This window comes from Ictalurus furcatus, chromosome 10 (assembly GCF_023375685.1).
Source record: "Ictalurus furcatus strain D&B chromosome 10, Billie_1.0, whole genome shotgun sequence".
NCBI classification, from domain to species: Eukaryota; Metazoa; Chordata; class Actinopteri; order Siluriformes; family Ictaluridae; genus Ictalurus; species Ictalurus furcatus.
Window position 1 is genome coordinate 6,534,039 of NC_071264.1, and position 17,983 is coordinate 6,552,021.

Here is a 17,983-nt window from a genome sequence, read left to right on the forward strand (position 1 = left end):
AGAAACCGTCCGAGCAGAACGTAATGTTTTTCCGGGAAATAAATAAATATTACATCCACACACGCTGAGAAAACCATTAACCTCTGACTTTGTCCTCTTGTCCAGGTGGTGGTGAACAAGGCGGCGCAGATTGTGAACCAGCTGACACGGAAGGAGGCGTCCCGCCGTGCTCTGATGCAGTCGCCCCAGATGGTGGCGGCTGTGGTGAGGGCCATGCAGAACACCAGCGACATGGAGACAGCCCGCGCCACCGCCAGCATCCTGCACAACCTGTCACACCAGCGTGAGGGCCTGCTGGCCATCTTCAAATCAGGAGGCATTCCTGCATTGGTGCGCATGCTCAGGTGAGGACGCAGCACAAGATCATCTCGTACCTTTTTATAAAATATTCCACACACCTAGATTTATATTTATATGTCTCCGGCACGTCCATGCTTCTGGAAGCGGAGTGTGGGAAGCATAGCCAGGTGGTCCCTAATTTGGTTCGAGTGGTGGAAATCACAACCTACCCTTTATTATAATCTGTAAATCTGTCTAATCTAATGACTATTTTAATACAAATGTGTTGTATAGGTGGAAAGTTCAAAAAAAATATATATATATAAAACTTTTTGCTCATAGGAATTTCTAGAGGTGGTGGAAATTGACATGGTTTTGATAAAAAAAAAAAAGCGTTTTGTTTGTTTTCTTTGAGTAAAGTTAAAGGTTGGATCTCTCTTGTATTTTCAATGGAAGGTTCAACTAATTAACCCTAAACTCAAGATGTTTCGGATGATTTTTAACATCATCTCACCTTAACCCAGTACGCTGTGTACTGCATGTCAACCAGGTAATGTGTGTGTTGCAGCTCTCCTTTGGAGTCGGTGCTGTTCTATGCCATCACCACACTCCACAACCTGCTTCTACACCAGGAGGGGGCCAAGATGGCCGTCCGTCTGGCTGATGGCCTGCAGAGGATGGTGCCACTGCTGAAGAAGAGCAACCCCAAGTTTCTGGCCATTACCACAGATTGCCTTCAACTTCTCTCCTATGGCAACCAGGAGAGCAAGGTGTGTGTGTGTGAATGTAAAATATATATATATGGCTAGAAGCAACAAGAAAACTACATTCCCTGTGGAGGGATATAAGTCTAAAACCCTCTAATTCCTCTGGTCTCTGTTACAGTTGATAATCCTGGCTAACGGAGGGCCCGAGGCCCTGGTGCAGATCATGAGGAACTACAACTACGAGAAGTTGCTGTGGACCACCAGCCGCGTACTGAAAGTGCTGTCAGTGTGTCCTAGCAACAAGCCGACCATTGTAGAGGCTGGTAAGTGAGAGCCGAGGGACCCGCTGCTCTTTTAGCAAGACAATCAATCTCTGGGGAGTCACAGGCTCTGTGAGAGCACTAGATCTTTTTTTCTTTCAGCCTGTCTTTATTGCTGGTTTGTTCACTTTCCTTTCCCTCTTTATGGCACATCCAGAAAGTAGAAGTGAAACTTTGCCACGTCTGGGGTTTTGACACACAGTACTGATTATAGCATGTAGCCACAGTTTCATACAGTCGTTAACGCATCACAGTAACCAAACTGTTCCATGCTGGAAGAAGTATGAAGTACGAATGGGACTTTATGACTGAATAATCTGATGTTGATGGGATGTATAATTAAATACCTAAATAATGAATATGTGCTGCCTCTTTCTCTCTGTCTCTCCCTTTTATTTCTGTTTCCCTCTCGCCCATTCAACTCCTCCCCCACACCCCCCACCCCAAAAAAAAACAAAAAAAAACACACATACATGCACATAGGTGGAATGCAGTGTCTGGGGAAACACGTGACTGGCAGTAGCCAGAGGCTGGCTCAAAACTGTCTGTGGACTCTGAGAAACCTGTCTGATGCTGCCACCAAACAGGTTGGTGTAATCACACACACACACACACACACACACACACACACACACACACCCACCAGAAGTTCTCACATTCTGCTCTAGTAGTTTAATGGCTAATAGGATGGTTATATTGCTCAAGTTATTCTTAAATTCTGTACATATATGAGTCAGTCATTTAAAAAGCTGCATTTTGAATGACACAAGGGTTAGTAGCAGAGTGACATTTGAGTTACTAATTGCAGTGTTGTACAATCTTGAGCTTCTGAAAGTCCGTTCCGATTTTAATTTCGTCCTTATGAGAGACAGACTGGAATGCTGTCACGTGATTTTAAAAAAGAAGACAAAAATAAGGTGTATGTGTGTGTGTGTGTGTGTGTGTGTAATATATTTGTCAAATAAATTGCCTTAAGACATACTGAAGCTCCATCTTGTGTTCTCTATCTCTGTACGTTTTCCATCCTGTATAATTCTTGATTGCCGTCTGCCTCTGCGTGCAGGATGGCCTGGAAGGGCTGCTGCAGATCTTGATCGGGCTCCTCGCCACAGAAGACATGAACATGCTGGCTTGCGTCTCGGGTACGCTGTCAAATCTGACATGCAACAATGCCCGTAACAAGATGTTTGTAAGCCAGAACAACGGCGTAGAGGCCCTGATCCACGCGCTGCTGCGTGCTGGAGATAAGGAGGACGTGGCCGAGCCCGCCACCTGCGCCCTGCGCCACCTCACCAGCCGCCACCAGGACGCTGAGCTGGCGCAGAACGCTGTGCGCACACACTACGGCATCCCGCCCATCGTCAAACTGCTCAACAAGCCGCACTACTGGCCTGTCGTTAAGGTGAAAACCAGAACCAATGGAAAGAAGTGGAAGCTAGAGGAAGCGTTTCAGTTAAAGTGACTAACAGATTATTAACCAAGATAATCTGTTAGCTAGAGTTAGGGTAACGGGGTTTTATTTAGTATATATTTATATACTACTTCCAAATCTTCTGTGAAATTCAGTGCAGTTATCTTGGTTGTATAAAGTTGAGCAGTAGCAGGAGTAGTAGCAGTAGTGGTGGTGGTGGTAGTAGCAGGAGCAGCAGCAGTAGTAGGAGCAGTGGTGGTGGCAGTAGTAGGAGCAGCAGCAGCAGTAGTAGTAGGAGGAGCAGCAGCAACAGTAGTGGTGGTGATGGTGGTAGTAGTAGCAGCAGCAGTAGTAGTGGTGGTAGTAGCAGTAGTAGATGTAGTGGTGGTAGCAGTAACAGTAGTAGCGGTGGTGGTGGTAGTAGTAGCAGTAGTAGCAGCAGCAGCAGTAGTAGTGGTGGTAGTAGCAGTAGTAGATGTAGTGGTGGTAGCAGTAACAGTAGTAGCGGTGGTGGTGGTAGTAGTAGCAGCAGCAGTAGTAGTGGTGGTAGTAGCAGTAGTAGATGTAGTGGTGGTAGCAGTAACAGTAGTAGCGGTGGTGGTGGTGGTAGTAGTAGCAGCAGCAGCAGCAGTAGTAGTGGTGGTAGTAGCAGTAGTAGATGTAGTGGTGGTAGCAGTAACAGTAGTAGCGGTGGAGGTGGTAGTAGCAGCAGTAGGAGGAGTAGGAGGAGTAGGAGCAGCAGCAGTAGTAGGAGCAGCAGCAGTAGTAGTGGTGGTGGTGGTAGTAGTAGGAGCAGCAGCAGTAGGAGGAGCAGCGGTGGTGGTGGTGGTAGTAGCAGTAGTAGGAGCAGCAGCAGTAGTGGTGGTAGTAGGAGCAGCAGCAGTAGTGGTGGTGGTAGTAGCAGCAGTAGGAGGAGTAGGAGCAGCAGCAGTGGTAGGAGGAGTAGTAGGAGCAGCAGCAGTAGTGGTGGTTCTAGTAGCAGTAGTAGGAGCAGCAGCAGTAGTGGTGGTGGTAGTAGCAGTAGTAGTAGCAGCAGCAGTAGTGGTGGTGGTAGTAGCAGTAGTAGGAGCAGCAGCAGTAGTGGTGGTGGTAGTAGCAGTAGTAGTAGCAGCAGCAGTAGTGGTGGTGGTAGTAGCAGTAGTAGGAGCAGCAGCAGTAGTGGTGGTGGTAGTAGCAGTAGTAGTAGCAGCAGCAGTAGTGGTGGTGGTAGTAGCAGTAGTAGGAGCAGCAGCAGTAGTGGTGGTGGTAGTAGCAGTAGTAGTAGCAGCAGCAGTAGTGGTGGTGGTAGTAGTAGGAGCAGCAGCAGTAGTGGTGGTGGTAGTAGCAGTAGTAGTAGCAGCAGCAGTAGTGGTGGTGGTAGTAGCAGTAGTAGGAGCAGCAGCAGTAGTGGTGGTGGTAGTAGCAGTAGTAGTAGCAGCAGCAGTAGTGGTGGTGGTAGTAGCAGTAGTAGCAGCAGCAGCAGTAGTGGTGGTGGTAGTAGCAGTAGTAGTAGCAGCAGCAGTAGTGGTGGTGGTAGTAGCAGTAGTAGGAGCAGCAGCAGTAGTGGTGGTGGTAGTAGTAGTAGCAGCAGCAGTAGTGGTGGTGGTAGTAGCAATAGTAGATGTAGTGGTGGTAGCAGTAACAGTAGTAGCAGTAGTAGTAGTGGTAGCAGTAGTAGTAGTAACCAGACCAGCAAATAAATTCTACCAATCAAAAATCTGAAAGATAGTATCTCATCAATCAGAATGTTAGTCTTGTGTTGGTAGTAAGATTTACAACCGAGACGAACATTATTTTCATCATTTTTATATTATTATTTACAGTTGCTGTGACCAGAGTTAAAGTAGAGATTTTGCAGCTGAAGACCTGAAATTTCTCAATCATTACGATATGGAAGTGTTTTAACGGGACAGGAAACATGACTCCCGATGGTAAACGCAACAGTGAACCAGAACCGCACTTGTCTTGTGTTTTTAGGCTGTGGTCGGCCTGATCCGTAACCTGGCGCTGTGCCCAGCCAATCAGGCCTCTCTCCGAGATGCGGATGCGATTCCCAAGCTGGTCAATCTGCTAAAAAATGCCCACCAGGATGCTCAGAAGCACGGTTCAACCAACCAGCAAACTTACCAGGTTGGTTCAGACTCGTTGAGCCGTACTCTCAATGTCTACTGCAGTACGTGACACTGCAGCACAGTTAAACTGTATGCCTGGAACCATAAGCACACAGGAACATATTACTCTGTACTCGTGTCTCCCAGTGATTTTATTTATTCCACTCAGTGGTTCCCAGATCTCATTTCACAACGTCTCGTTTCTCATCTGCTCTTAGGACGGCGTGAGGATGGAGGAGATTGTAGAAGGTTGCACAGGAGCACTGCATATCTTGGCCAGAGATCGCATGAATAGAGCAATCATCACTGACTTGAATACCATTCCACTGTTTGTGCAGGTAAACATCACAAACAGACCTTTCCTCCATTCTGTGTCTATGATACTTGCTTAGTGAGCAGAATACTCTAAGGACTCTGTGTGTGTGTGTGTGTCTCACTCTTACTCGTTCTCTGTCCAGTTGCTCTACTCCCCAGGGGATAACATAAAGCGGGTGGCTACCGGTGTGCTCTGTGAGCTGGCTCTGGATAAAAATGCAGCCCTCATAATTGATAGCGAGGGAGCTGCTAGCCCACTCATGGATCTGCTGCACTCCAACAACGAGGGCATTGGTGCGTAAGATGTGAATAAACAATCATATAACGGGGAAAGTCCCCGCCCGGACGCATTCTTTAATACGTTCGGAAATAATTACGATTTCCCTGATTCTTTCTCTAGACTTAAAATAGCATGCACACTGCGATCTTGTTTGAATGGCAGGAATAGTTCTATATCTCCGAGCTCATGTACTCTCGAGTCTGTTTTGGTTAGATACGTTTTGTATAAGCACATGAATCTGACCGTAGTGCCGGATGTCATTTAAATCACACGCTTGTATTAATGCACTCGTTCTAGTATGCGGCCGTTTCTGTTGTGATTATTATTATTATTATTATTATATAACCATCGATGTGGTAATTGTTGGTGATATTTAACGTATGAGGATGGAGTCTTCAATGTCGGGGCTTTGGGAATTAGAGTTACGGCTGTTCCTTTTTAGTGCTGGTGAGGGAAGTTAATAGCTGCTATAATAGCAGTAATAACAGGAACTAAATAGTTTTGCAGACATTGCACAACATTAAATGTCCAATTATGGTTGAAATGTCCAAGCGATGTAAAACAGTTTATTCTCAGTTTCTATGATCACCTTTCAGTATTTATTATACATAGTATTCATCTAGTGTGTGTGTGTGTGTAAATACAGTATCTTGGTCTAGCTTTCTGTCAAGCAGCATTAAGACCGTAGCGAAGACCGCAGTATGAGTTTACTCCCAGAGTTAACGGCTGTAATTTAAATGGCTTTATTTATTTCCCCCCTCTCTCAGCAACGTATTCGGCTGCCGTGCTGTTCCGCATCTCCGAGGACAAAAACGCAGACTACAGGAAGCGCATGTCCGTGGAGCTCACGCACTCTCTTTTCAAACATGACCCAGAAGCGTGGGAAACGGTGAGTGTGTCTTCTAACCCGAGTCACGTTCCGAGCATTTGATCCAACTGGAAGCCGTTCAGACCGAAAAGAAACTGACTCTTTTTTCTTTTCCTCGTCGTGTGATCTTTCTTTTCAGGCTCAGAGTTCGATGATGGAGCCTGGCTTTGTCCCAGATGGTGCGTAGCTCTGGACCAGTTATTTATTTATTTATTTTTAAATATGTGCACTTAACATATTAACACGCTTCTAATAAACCCCCTCACACCATCACATGACATTATCAGCGTGCATCTTAACTGGCTCTGATTTTGTTTGTGCATCGTTCACCACAGTGAAGGAGACCATGTGTAAGTGAGCTAAAGTGTGTATGTTTTACAGATATTGAGCCTCGCTTTGTCGGTGGTGGGTATGGATATGATCACGCGCAGGCGGAGCTTGACATGGCTGATGATTACCCCCAAGCCTATGACTCAATGGGCAGAGGCTACACTGATGCTTGCTAACAGGTTGTTACACAAGTTCCAACTCATATCTTTCTCTCTGACACATTCTTCCTGCACAGACTTGCTTCGCACTGCTTTACTACCACAGTTTTATAAACAGGCCCAAGGGTGGAAACGGGTAGTATCGGTATTCACGTCGGTGCTTTTGAATCGTTTCGTTATAGCAGGGGTGTCCAAACTGTAGGAATTCCTGCACAATAGTCCCTTATTTCAGGAACCAAAAGCAATTGAGCTCACTAACAAATTTTTTTTTTTTTTTTTTTTTTTTTAAATACCCCGTTGCAAATCCATTTTTAGTTAAGAACTTTTTTTTTTTTCCAAATATTCACGAGGTTTTCCATGCTCAGTGGTTTCCAGCGCTTTTTGCAGTCACCCAAAGTGCTTTTTATCTGTCGGCGTGACTTCATATCTTTCTGGTTTTTTAAAAAAAAAAAAAGGCACTTGCATTTTGGCTAACTGTGTAAACACTGTGTGCTGCCCCCCTCAGACGAATGGAAGAATTGCAACATTATCCCAGAAGCCACGTTAACGGGTTAACATGTTCACAGGCCGCAGTCTGGCCTTGGGGCTGGACTCTGGACACTCCTGCATTATAATAACATGTTTAAATATATTGGGGTGTGCTGTTTTTTGTTGGAATTATGTAATGAAGCCCTGTGTATAAGGGCAGGTGTTAATGTCCATACAGATACTGACATTGTGCCTCATTTAGCAAACTGGGTATGAAACCAATTATCTATTAAAAAAAATTTAATCTTCTGCAACAGCATTTACACAAGCATGATGGGAATTCATGAATGTTCTTGCATCCTACGAGCTCCTGACTTTGTATTATGCTTACTAATGTGAAACTAGTACTGGCCGATATGACAAAAATGATACTCGAGGATGTTTCTACGATGCACGCGGCATATACCGACGTATAACGTAGCTGACAAACTGTCCCGAAAACCGTAAAAAAAAAAAAAAAAAAAGTGAGTTTGACTCCAATGACAAAGAGAATTAATTTATTTTATTTTTTAAAAAATAAACAGAATCCATTTAGTACCATTTGTAATTAATCGCCGTATTGCGTAATCATTTATCACGATATCGCCCGGCCCTATGTTCAGCTTCATGCTCTGCAAATTGGCTTCAGATGAGTTCGATCGCCTGCACACGATTAACGCAAATGTTATGAATGACCTGAAGAAAGAATCCCAAAACAATCCTATAAAAGTAGGAAAAGTCGGTGTGCGCTGCGACGGCCGAACTGCGTTCCTGGAACATTTAGCACAGGCCGTGATCAGGAGCTTTTTCACCCGTTCATCAGGAGTTTCTTGTCGTAACTAACTGTAATAAGCTTCTTTGTGGGGTTTGTTTTTTTTTTAACGTCTGTCGCTTTTCTTTTCCCAGAATACTTCAAGGGCACTAACTGAGGAGACGCTTCAGAAGTGGAAAGTTGCCTTCTCGAGCGGACATCTGGCTCTGCACACACACACACACACTACTGTATGATATGCAACGATCACCGTGCTGTGAGGGGTAGAATTGCATATTACTCAACACTGCCTTCTCATGAAAACACATTCTTACCTTTTTTTTTTTGTAGAAAATGTTGTATTTTAGGGCTTATCGGGGGTTTGTAAACTCATTAGACAGGAGGACTGGGAATCTACCAAAGAGATTTTAATGAGTTGTTGTGTTTTTTTTTTTTAAGCACACATTTGACAGTAGGAAAAGCTGGCACGGCTGAGACTGAACACTGCGAATCAATTGACCCCAATTCAGCTTTAACACTTTATCCACTTCAGTCACACAGTAGGCGGATGATAAGCATGTAAATTGATCCTCTTTTCCCTCCGCGCAGCTTAAAGCCCACCCTCGGGCTGAGTGATATAGCAGGTCTTAACTCAAGCTTTTAATCGTTTGTGCCATAATGATGGAAACATTCAGAATCCAGCTCACATTGATGGACTGTTTTGCCTTTTTCTTGCACAGCAACTACAGAATAAATAATTGTACTTTATAGCGTTTAAGATGTTCTTTTGTCCGAATGTTGAGTGATTTTTCACGTTGTCCAGCAGCAGTGCAGGAAAGGACTGCACCACGGCGCAATATTTATACACGGGCCTCGGCGTAGATTTTGCTCATTTCTCCTGTATCATGTGTTCATAATCTTTAAGTAACATCTGACTAATTAGCATTCTGCAGGTTTGACACTTTTTTTTTTTCCCCTTACATAGGCTTTTTAGATCTTTGGTGATACCAATAATTAAAACAGTTACACAATAAGAATGCTGAGGGGGAATGTTGGAAGTGTGACAATTATCTTTATAGTGTTTCTACATCATACTTTATAACAAAAAAAACTACTAAATAAAATCAGTTACTAACTGAAGTGTGGACCCGTTTCTTTCTTTGGGGGTAGGAGTGGAGATTTATTGAAAGGTCACCACTATTAAACACACACAAAAAAAGTATAATTTTAAAATCCTGTACATTTATTTACATTAAAATGTAAATACACACTAATAGAATCTTAAAAAAAAAAAAACTACTTAAATAATTATCCTGAAGCTTTCTTGCTGAAGCAAAACATAATCACTGCTTGAAGGAAGAGAGGGGGGAAAAAAAAAAAAGGAGAGTGACGGTCTGGAGGCAATACATGCTGGTGGACGCAGGAGGATTGCAGCGGTATTGACGGAGATTACGGCAGGCCTCCAGCTAAGATACTGCCAAGTAACGCACGATCCTTCAGCGCATTCTCCACATCCTTCTCCTCGATCTTCAGAGAGATCTGTCAACAAAAGCACACACACGAGAGTCTGAATATTTACTAAATACATTTAACCCTCTTACCCCTTAGTTCCCACAGTATTATGTCCCACAGAAACAGAACCCTGAGTTCCCGGGCCAAAATTGGCCCCAAAATCAACATTTTAATTTGAACATTTTTAGGCCTTGAAACAACTTACAATAATGTATTTGTGTAATATTACTTTGAAAATGAAGCAGTTCAGTGTTTTTACTCCACTTAGAGCACAATTCTTAACTAGAGAAATAACGAAAAATGCTCGCTAAAATCCTTCTACTCATTTAGAAGTACCATACGGGCATCAGCGTGGTCAATGCCTTTGAATAAATTCAAGTAAATAATAAATAAATGCATCTTAGCACCAAAAGTCAAGTTTCTGGTGGTAATCAGACCAGCAGGTAGTGTTTTCACGAATGCACAGAGATGGTCCCGTTATGACTCCAGACCCCTGCAGTGTCAGTCGCACTGGTTGATGCTGAAGATGAAGACGGATCAGGGTCTGAATCAGGAGAGTTTGCGTCTCTATCGGTTTCGGTTTCAACATCGCCTGAACTTTCACTGCTGTCACTACCTAGAATCCTCGCTCACGCCTGTGTAACTATGTTTTAGATGTACCTGTGTTCACTGTAGGTGTAACTTTAGCTGGAACACGATTAGCTTTTCGCTTTGGCGTTTTTAGTTCACTTCTACTAGTACACCAATATTCACGCTTGGATCTTCATCGTAATGCCGGCGTGATAACGTAATCACGTCGTGACGTCGTCAACCTTCCGGGTTAGAAAATAATAATTAAATAAGTAAGGAATCATAGCAGAGTAATGCCGGTACACCGGCCTTACGGGGATAACGTTTACACTGTAAAGCCGCTATATCGGTCTTACGGGAGTAGATCAAAGACGGGCAAGCCAGTTTTTCGGCCATACGGGGTAAGAGGGTTAAGAGACCACAGCAGAATACAAAGTCACGAAGGGTTCGAGCCTGTTAGGGCCCTCAAAGATGTTACTTAGTATCGCGCAATCCTATAAGCACCTAAATCAAGATATCGGCCTTTGTTAAGTTTGTCTAATAGCCGCTGAACGTTGCTTGACCAACGGCGGCTTTCAATGTTTTTCAAGATTCACGATTGGACAAGGACAATTCTTGCAAGATTTACCTATCAAATAAAAAGTCAGTCTATTGGACCAATAGTTCCACATTTATGACTAATTTCATGTTTTGTGGAGTCTTTATCAATCATATACACATTATAGCACCCTGGAGCAGAGGGTTAAGGGCCTTGCTCAAGGGCCCCCTGACCTTCCAATCAGTAAGCCAGAGCCTTAACCGCCAAGCCACTACTGCTCTTACACATGTACCTCAAATTTTGGTGCGAATCCCATTCCATTCAAGAGTTATAGCCATTTAAGAACAAGTGGCCACGCCCACTTCAAACCTTTTTTTTTATTATTTAGAAATGGACTCCAGAGAATCTTGTGGCGTTTGTTTCATTGATAGAGGGAAAAACCGACAACTAGTTTGCAGAAGCAGGTTAACATTCTGAAATATTTACAGAACGGTGTGACGGACACCAATGCTTCTTGAAGCAAAGTGGTTTAGAATGAGAAGAGCTAATCATATGATATACATTCCTTGTGTATTTTGACAACACTGCATTATATACAACCGTTAACACCGACAAAAATTGTGATCATGCCACCTAGTGGACAATTTTTATATATATTTTTTAACTTTGCACAAACTTCTTAGGCCAAGAGTCATATGTCCACCCAGTTTCATTCTGATTGGCTGATGGAGGCCATGTTTTTCAACATGCGTGAATGTCCTGATGGCAGCTGCGACAAAGACACTTCATGCACATTTTGAAGTCAATCAGATCAACAGTTCCATAGTTACAGCCGATTTCATGGTTTTTTTTTGGTATTACAGCCCGACCACAGATTGACCTCATACATAAGCTTATCAAGTTTGGTGAAGATCTCAATTCGTTCAAGAGTTACAGCTGTTTATGTAAAACTGGCCACGCCCACTCCCTTTGCTTTCACATGCCGTAGCTATATCGGGTCGGAAGTTCAACCTTTTTTCCGATAAGTGTTGACAGTGAGACCCCATGGACGCGTCTGGCTCCGGTTTGGTCCCGATCGGATTTAAAATAAAAAAAAAGCAAGAACTAGTTTGCAAAAGTTACAGGAAAAAAATCCAAGATTTGAGAGAAATTTTATAGGTGGAAATGAAATCGGAGATATACGTTTGGTTTGAGCCAAGGATTCCAATGAGTCTACGACAAACGGTCTAGGAGTTATGTGCAGTTTAACATTTTTTGATCGCTGTAGCGCCCCCTGTTGGCAGAGTCCATGATTTTTCAATAATAATCTAATTCTCAAATTTGACAAATTGATCAATTATTCTCTCCAGCCCTAGTGAATACTAGCCCATAAACATTCTTGGTCAATGTTGCATTTCCCCCCATCCTGTCCTTAGTGGAAACAAAATGCAGTTGATGATGTGTTTACCTTGGTGAGTCGGGCTTCTTTGGCCTTCTTGAGAGAGAAGATGCCTCTGCTTTCTAGTAAACTGCACAATGACAGACACTCGCCTTGGCCCACTCCACTGACCTGCCTCTGCTGGCACAGCTTACTGTAGGTCTCGCACAGCTGTAAGCACAAGAGCACATGATTTCAGTCTGGAGATTTGTATTTAGGCCACTAGACTATCTCCAGTGCACGAATAAAACTCTCCACTCAAAACACCTGACTTTAATTAAACATGCAAATTAAATTCTCATTAGTAAGAGCAATAAAAGCAGCGTGGGGATCTGTGGTTCAGTGGGTTTTTATTTTTATAAAGCCCTCACCTTTCCCAGCTGGATCTCTCGACTCTTGCCGCTGCGTGTAAGCAGGAGCAGGCAGCACACCAGCAATTTCTGCTGCAGGGGGAAGCTTTCTCCTTCCTCCCCCACACTGGAGGCCATGCGGTCTCCATACACCTCCGACAGCACCCGCGCCACCTGAGGAACACTCACACGTGCTGCTGCAACGACAAACAAACTCATTTTAGACTTTTCCTTCAAATGAGCGCACACACACACACACACACACACCAAGCTGAAAAACTAGCAATTAAGACCAGCTGAGGATTTGCTCACATCCTCTACGTCTGTAATCGTGTACTCTGACGGTATCTACTGCATTCGATTCAGTACCTACTGCATTCGATTCAGTACCTACTGCTCGGCCAGTGATGCAGTGAATACAATCCAGACATACTACATCCACCATGTTGGCATGACCTACAACAAGAGCTGAGGCACCGCATTCTGTTATTTTCGATTCCGACAGCTCTTCCGCGCCAGTCCCGTTGCCTTATGGGATAGCACAGTGTCCACTGGTTCCCTACCGCAGATTCTCAGCAGAAACAGCATCCGGGGCTTTATGGTTTTAATGTTTTATGAATAATGAGAATTCAGACACATGTACTGCTTTTCCCCGACTGTACAGTAGAGTAGTAGGGGTATTCTGATGCAGGCATTGCCTCACTTCTTCTGTGTGAAAGGAAATAACTCTCCATACCAGGAGGTGGCAGTAGACTGGACGACCCAGCTTCAAAAATAAATAATAAATTTTTTTTTTAAAAATCGCTTGTGTTGTAAAGAATACTACTGTACCCAAATAGCGCGTCACCTTCCGCTCTCAACACCAAACGTGACGTACTATTTAGCACGCGACGTGGCCAACGATTAACCTAGCTCCCGCTGACACGCTGTTCTGAATCCGACTCGACGCTCTGTTCGGCTAGCTATAGCCGATGACCAGTTAACGGTTCCTTTAATACGTCAACTAAGGATAGCACGTGGTCACTGTGTTCTTAAACGATCCGTGTCTTGTGAGAAAAATGAATAAATAAATCTCCAAGACAAAGCTAAAAGCTTACAGATGGCAACTAGTGATCAAGTACGGCAAAATGTACCTTCACGTTTACGTTTTCAGATTGTTTCGTCACTCGTACCTTTAGTATTAGTATTTGTAGTGGTGTTTGTCGATTCGGAAGACGTTTTGGGTCGGTTGTTAGACTCGACCATCTCTACAGCTCTCCTGTGGGGGTGATGGAGGACAAGGAGAATTTGAGAATTATGCCTTTTTATATGTTATATATTAAAAATAAATAAATAAAAAGGTGAGTAAACAATTTTAACCAGATCTCTCATACCTGCAGATGTCTAATGCTTTTCGGGCATCTCCTGAAACCGCAGACACCTTCCGGGCACAAAACTGAACAGCAGCAGCATCGAGAACACCTTCTCCAGACACCTGAAAGCGTACGAGGCGAAAAGGTTAAACGATAATGAGTGATCGTTTTGGCGTTAGATTTTGCCGAAAGAAAAACGAACACCGATTTCAAAACTCCCGGCGGTGCACGTGAACGTGAACGATGGCTTACCTGCGCGAGTCGGTCCTGGACGATGGCGGACAGCTCCTGGCGGCTGTAGGGAGGGAAGTGAAGAAGCTGCGGTCTGCAGTGAGGCTTCGCCTGCAGTCTGGGCAAAATACGGTCAGTCAGGTCGAGAGCGTTCGCGACACCTGAGTGTTGAAAGATTAAACAACAAAAAAAACAAAAAAGGTTAATTTAGGAAACACGGTCATTCCTGATGCTTAGTTAATGCTTTGCTGAACTTTATAGCAGATAAATATATTTGTAGCAGATGAATTAATGATTAATGCAGCGCACAGAAATGCGTTTCTTATTCTTTCGTATGGAAACCACATGACGCACGACTCACCGATGAGACACAGCCGAGACTTAGGAAGATAAGGCCATTCAAAGATGGTATAGAGAACATCTTGGGCCTTGCTGTCCAGCTGATCCATCTCATCCAGTACCAACAGACTGCCAGAAACACAATATCAAATTACATTACAAAGATGTAAAAGATATATATTTTTAAATAAATAAAAATCACAAAAAGGCCAGAGCGAGAGAGACTTGCTATAGTAAAGAACACTTCCAGCCTCTACCGCACACTTACACAGTGGGGCCTGAACTGGTCAGCAGTTTCTCGAGCTTGCCATCACTGTGGCCTCTGGACGTTCCCAGTTTTTCAGCCAGAAGTGGGAAGATCGAATGGGAGCTACGCAGTGTCATGCAATTAATCACCACAGTCTGCACTCCTTTTAGGAAAGCCTGGAAAACAACAACAACAACAACAACAACAAAAAAAAACTTGTTACTGCACCTCGTCAGTGCGATTTTGTATACGGATGGATCAAGTATTTCAAACATGAAACGCTGAAGTGTTCTCCAATCGGATTTTCATCATGATGTTGCCTGGCAACCCAGACTATACAGTACAGGATTCGATTTGCCTTTAACCCCCTGCCGCTGCACCTCTGCAAAACATCAGTCCACCCGTCCCTATCTTTCGTCATCGTTTCCACTGGCAAGTGGATTACACTGTAACTACGTGCACGTGTCGGAGTTGGTCATCTTTCCGAATCCCTACAGAAAGCGTATTTGTTTGAAAATTCCTACTTAAGCAGGCTTGGACAAATCTCTCAAAACTCATCAGCTAGCTCAACAGGCAAGTTATAAACTCCGAAGAGCCGTCACACGGCTTAAGTGCTAGCTAGTGTAAAGCAATAACGTATGCTGAGCATTGATTAGTACGTACAGGATTTTTCTCTCTCGATTGTTCCGGCCAAAATCGTTCGATTTTGCTGCGGAGTTTTGTTTTGTGTGCTTTATTGTGCGGAAAACGACTTAAATAGGTGAAACCGCAATCGCAGGAGAGTGTTTTACACGGTCTTTCGCAGTGACGTTTGTCGGTAAACATGCTCGGCGCACTCGAGTCAAAAGGGGCCGAATGCGCGTCGTGATGAGGTCACGTGACGCACCGCAGCCCAAACCTGCGGCGATTTGGAAAAATCGCAAACTCCTCCGAATACAGCGGAGTTTCCTTGATTTTGTGTAAAGTTCTGCGATCGCAAAACCCTGGACGGACTGACTGATACAGAATAAGAGAAATGAATGATTACATAATAAAAGAAGCATATCGTGTTTGCACGACAGGAAAGGTGCCGAGGAGGGTTTCAGCTATGACCTACGGTGTTCCACAGGATCCTCCTATTGCACAGCCTTCCTGCCACCTGTTGTCAAAGCTCACCTTGTGTTCTTGAAGCACGCAGTTCAAGCAGGCCGTCTTCCCCGTTCCAGGAGCTCCAGAGATGTACAGGCTGGACGGCTTGCCGGACATCGCGTGTTTCTCCAGGAAGGAGACGATAACGCCTCGCTCGGTCTCTCGAGAGAGCAGTCGCTCAGGCACGGCCGTGTGAAGAGCCTGTTTCACACACTGGTACTGCGATTCTGAAACACGGCAGCACGGGTACATTCGTCATCACGCCAAAAGCAGTTTTTAAAAAAATGTAATGCATTTCAAAAACGTTCCGACGTAAAAAGAAAAGTGTGAGACAAATAATAATAATAATAAGAAGAAGAAGAACGTACTTTTTGCAACAGGGATGGACACCACCTCCGCTGCATCGGATTCAGCTTTGGTGGGCTCCTTCAAACATTTTGGAGTAGAGCAAATCAAGGACGAGGTAGGCCGAAGAGGAGACGTGACGACAGGCGTGTTCTCGTTAAAGGACAGCTTGCTAGGAGAGCCTAGTGAGGGACGGCTCTGCTTGGGTGGAGAACCCTGAAGAGACGCTGGCAGGTTGCATCCGTTCTCATCGCCTGGGAGAGGAAGAAATAAAATAATAAAAACTCATCATAAATAACAATATTACAGCTATACTTGTTAATATTGCTGCTATACTACAAAATAGTTCACAGCCCCATGTCCGGTGTATTTATCGTCTTGCGCCTGTCTCACACTGCTGTGTATTTGCACTTTATGTAGTGCACCATGGCCCTGGATAAACAATTTGTTCCACTGTGTACAAGCTATATATAGAGGAACGACGATAAAAAACCCCACGTGACTTTAAAACGACATCCGAAAAGATCAAAAAGTATAGACTTGTCTTTGCTTTTGATTACCTGTGCGCTTCCTGGGGCTCAGAGGGAGTCTCTCAGATGGAGGGATGCTGTGGAGGACGTGGTGTCGTGGGGACAGGGGAACGGCACAGGTGTCTACAACATTCGTTTTCCTGGGAGAAAGAGGGAAGATCCGGGCGTCCGCAACTGCCTTCACGGGAGAAAGTGGGACATTTCTGACACCCAAGCCGGTGTTTCTGGGAGACAGCGGGATAGTTCGGGGGTCCAGGACATGCTCCGAGTCAGGCTGAGGTGATTTTTTGGGTTGGGAAGAGACCCTGGAGGACTTGCGCTTGGGGAACTGGAGAGTTGGCTGTCTCTGAGAGCGAGTGTTGGGCATTTTTCACCAGACCAGGCTGTAGCTCTGAATGAGGAGGGGAATTAAATTACTTTTACTTATACACACACACACACATACACATATATATATATATATATATATATATATATATATATATATATACATATATAAAAACCACAAAGCTCCAGTCATGTACTGCACTCACTACACAACACCTTGCACATCAGTATGCAGATTTAAAGTTTTAAAGAGAACTATTATGTTGTGCAGCTCAGTAGGCTCTAACAACACTTCATTTAGCATAACACGGTTTATACATTACAACAGAAAACATTATTATTTATTATTATTAGCACGTGCAAACAGTCTGGCCTGCCAGATGAGCTACTCATGGCGCCTAAACCCCAATAAAAGCAATATAAATAGAAATACATAATAAAAGTCACACAACAAACAGCTAGCTAGTAAAATAAACGAGAAAGCGAAATTTGAAGTTCCATCATTGCTGACCTGCAAAATTACTTTAACTAGTGAATTTCTTGAATTAGCTCATTCTCGTATTTGGCGCCAAGCAGTTGAACACGCACTTCCGGTTTTAAACTCCTGTACTTTATACACTTCTACGCATTATAGACTTAGCTCTGAAGGTTTCTTTTTAACTGTAATAATTCTCATATCTTACCTAATATCTGGATAAAACGTTTCTTTTTATTTCCAGTCTCAAAGCCGTCCGGAAAAGCGTCGCGACTCGTCTCGTCTCGTCTCGGCGCTGACTGAAACTAGCTGAGAAACACGCCACACATCAGCTGGTGCGGTTCTGAAGAGTGCTGCGTCCTGATTGGCTGGCTCAACAACAAACGCCCTAAACAGCCAATAGAATCACTGGTCCCGCCTCTTATGGGGTTGGACCACGTTCAGATGGCGGGTAAATTGTTTTTTGTTGACTCTGCTGAGGGGGGAAAAAAAAATTCCCTGCAAATTTTAAAGACAGTGTGAATATTTGTCTGAAGTGATGAAACAGCTGGACTTTTAGTCTTTCTAAAACATTAAAAATGTATACAAGCAACACGAAAAAGTCAA

The 17,983-nt window shown here is 43.9% G+C and overlaps 2 protein-coding genes across 3 annotated transcripts in view; one reads left to right on the plus strand and one right to left on the minus strand.

Annotated features, from left to right (window-relative positions):
* jupa (junction plakoglobin a) overlaps positions 1 to 9,156 on the plus strand; it is a 27,408-nt gene extending 18,252 nt beyond the window's left edge. Inside the window, exons 5-16 of one of the 2 annotated variants that reach the window (XM_053635514.1) lie at positions 106 to 344; positions 848 to 1,049; positions 1,165 to 1,309; positions 1,790 to 1,893; positions 2,370 to 2,708; positions 4,674 to 4,826; positions 5,026 to 5,145; positions 5,266 to 5,416; positions 6,170 to 6,291; positions 6,410 to 6,449; positions 6,652 to 6,779; positions 8,172 to 9,156. In XM_053635514.1, coding sequence (XP_053491489.1) covers positions 106 to 344; positions 848 to 1,049; positions 1,165 to 1,309; positions 1,790 to 1,893; positions 2,370 to 2,708; positions 4,674 to 4,826; positions 5,026 to 5,145; positions 5,266 to 5,416; positions 6,170 to 6,291; positions 6,410 to 6,449; positions 6,652 to 6,776 — 1,740 coding nt within the window. In that variant the 3' untranslated portion in view covers positions 6,777 to 6,779; positions 8,172 to 9,156. The remainder of the gene's footprint in view (positions 1 to 105; positions 345 to 847; positions 1,050 to 1,164; positions 1,310 to 1,789; positions 1,894 to 2,369; positions 2,709 to 4,673; positions 4,827 to 5,025; positions 5,146 to 5,265; positions 5,417 to 6,169; positions 6,292 to 6,409; positions 6,450 to 6,651; positions 6,780 to 8,171) is intronic. The other variant, XM_053635515.1, reaches the window with a different exon arrangement.
* Positions 8,198 to 17,898, minus strand: cdc6 (cell division cycle 6 homolog (S. cerevisiae)). The gene is made up of 12 exons (XM_053635516.1): positions 17,586 to 17,898; positions 16,606 to 16,966; positions 16,069 to 16,299; positions 15,728 to 15,927; positions 14,594 to 14,748; positions 14,348 to 14,454; positions 14,008 to 14,147; positions 13,777 to 13,877; positions 13,576 to 13,661; positions 12,425 to 12,600; positions 12,084 to 12,224; positions 8,198 to 9,555 (listed from the first exon to the last, which is right to left on the minus strand). The coding sequence occupies exons 2-12, from the start codon at positions 16,940 to 16,942 to the stop codon at positions 9,466 to 9,468; spliced, it is 1,764 nt and encodes a 587-aa protein (XP_053491491.1). The 5' UTR covers positions 16,943 to 16,966; positions 17,586 to 17,898; the 3' UTR covers positions 8,198 to 9,465.
* Between the last annotated feature and the right edge of the window lie 85 nt (positions 17,899 to 17,983).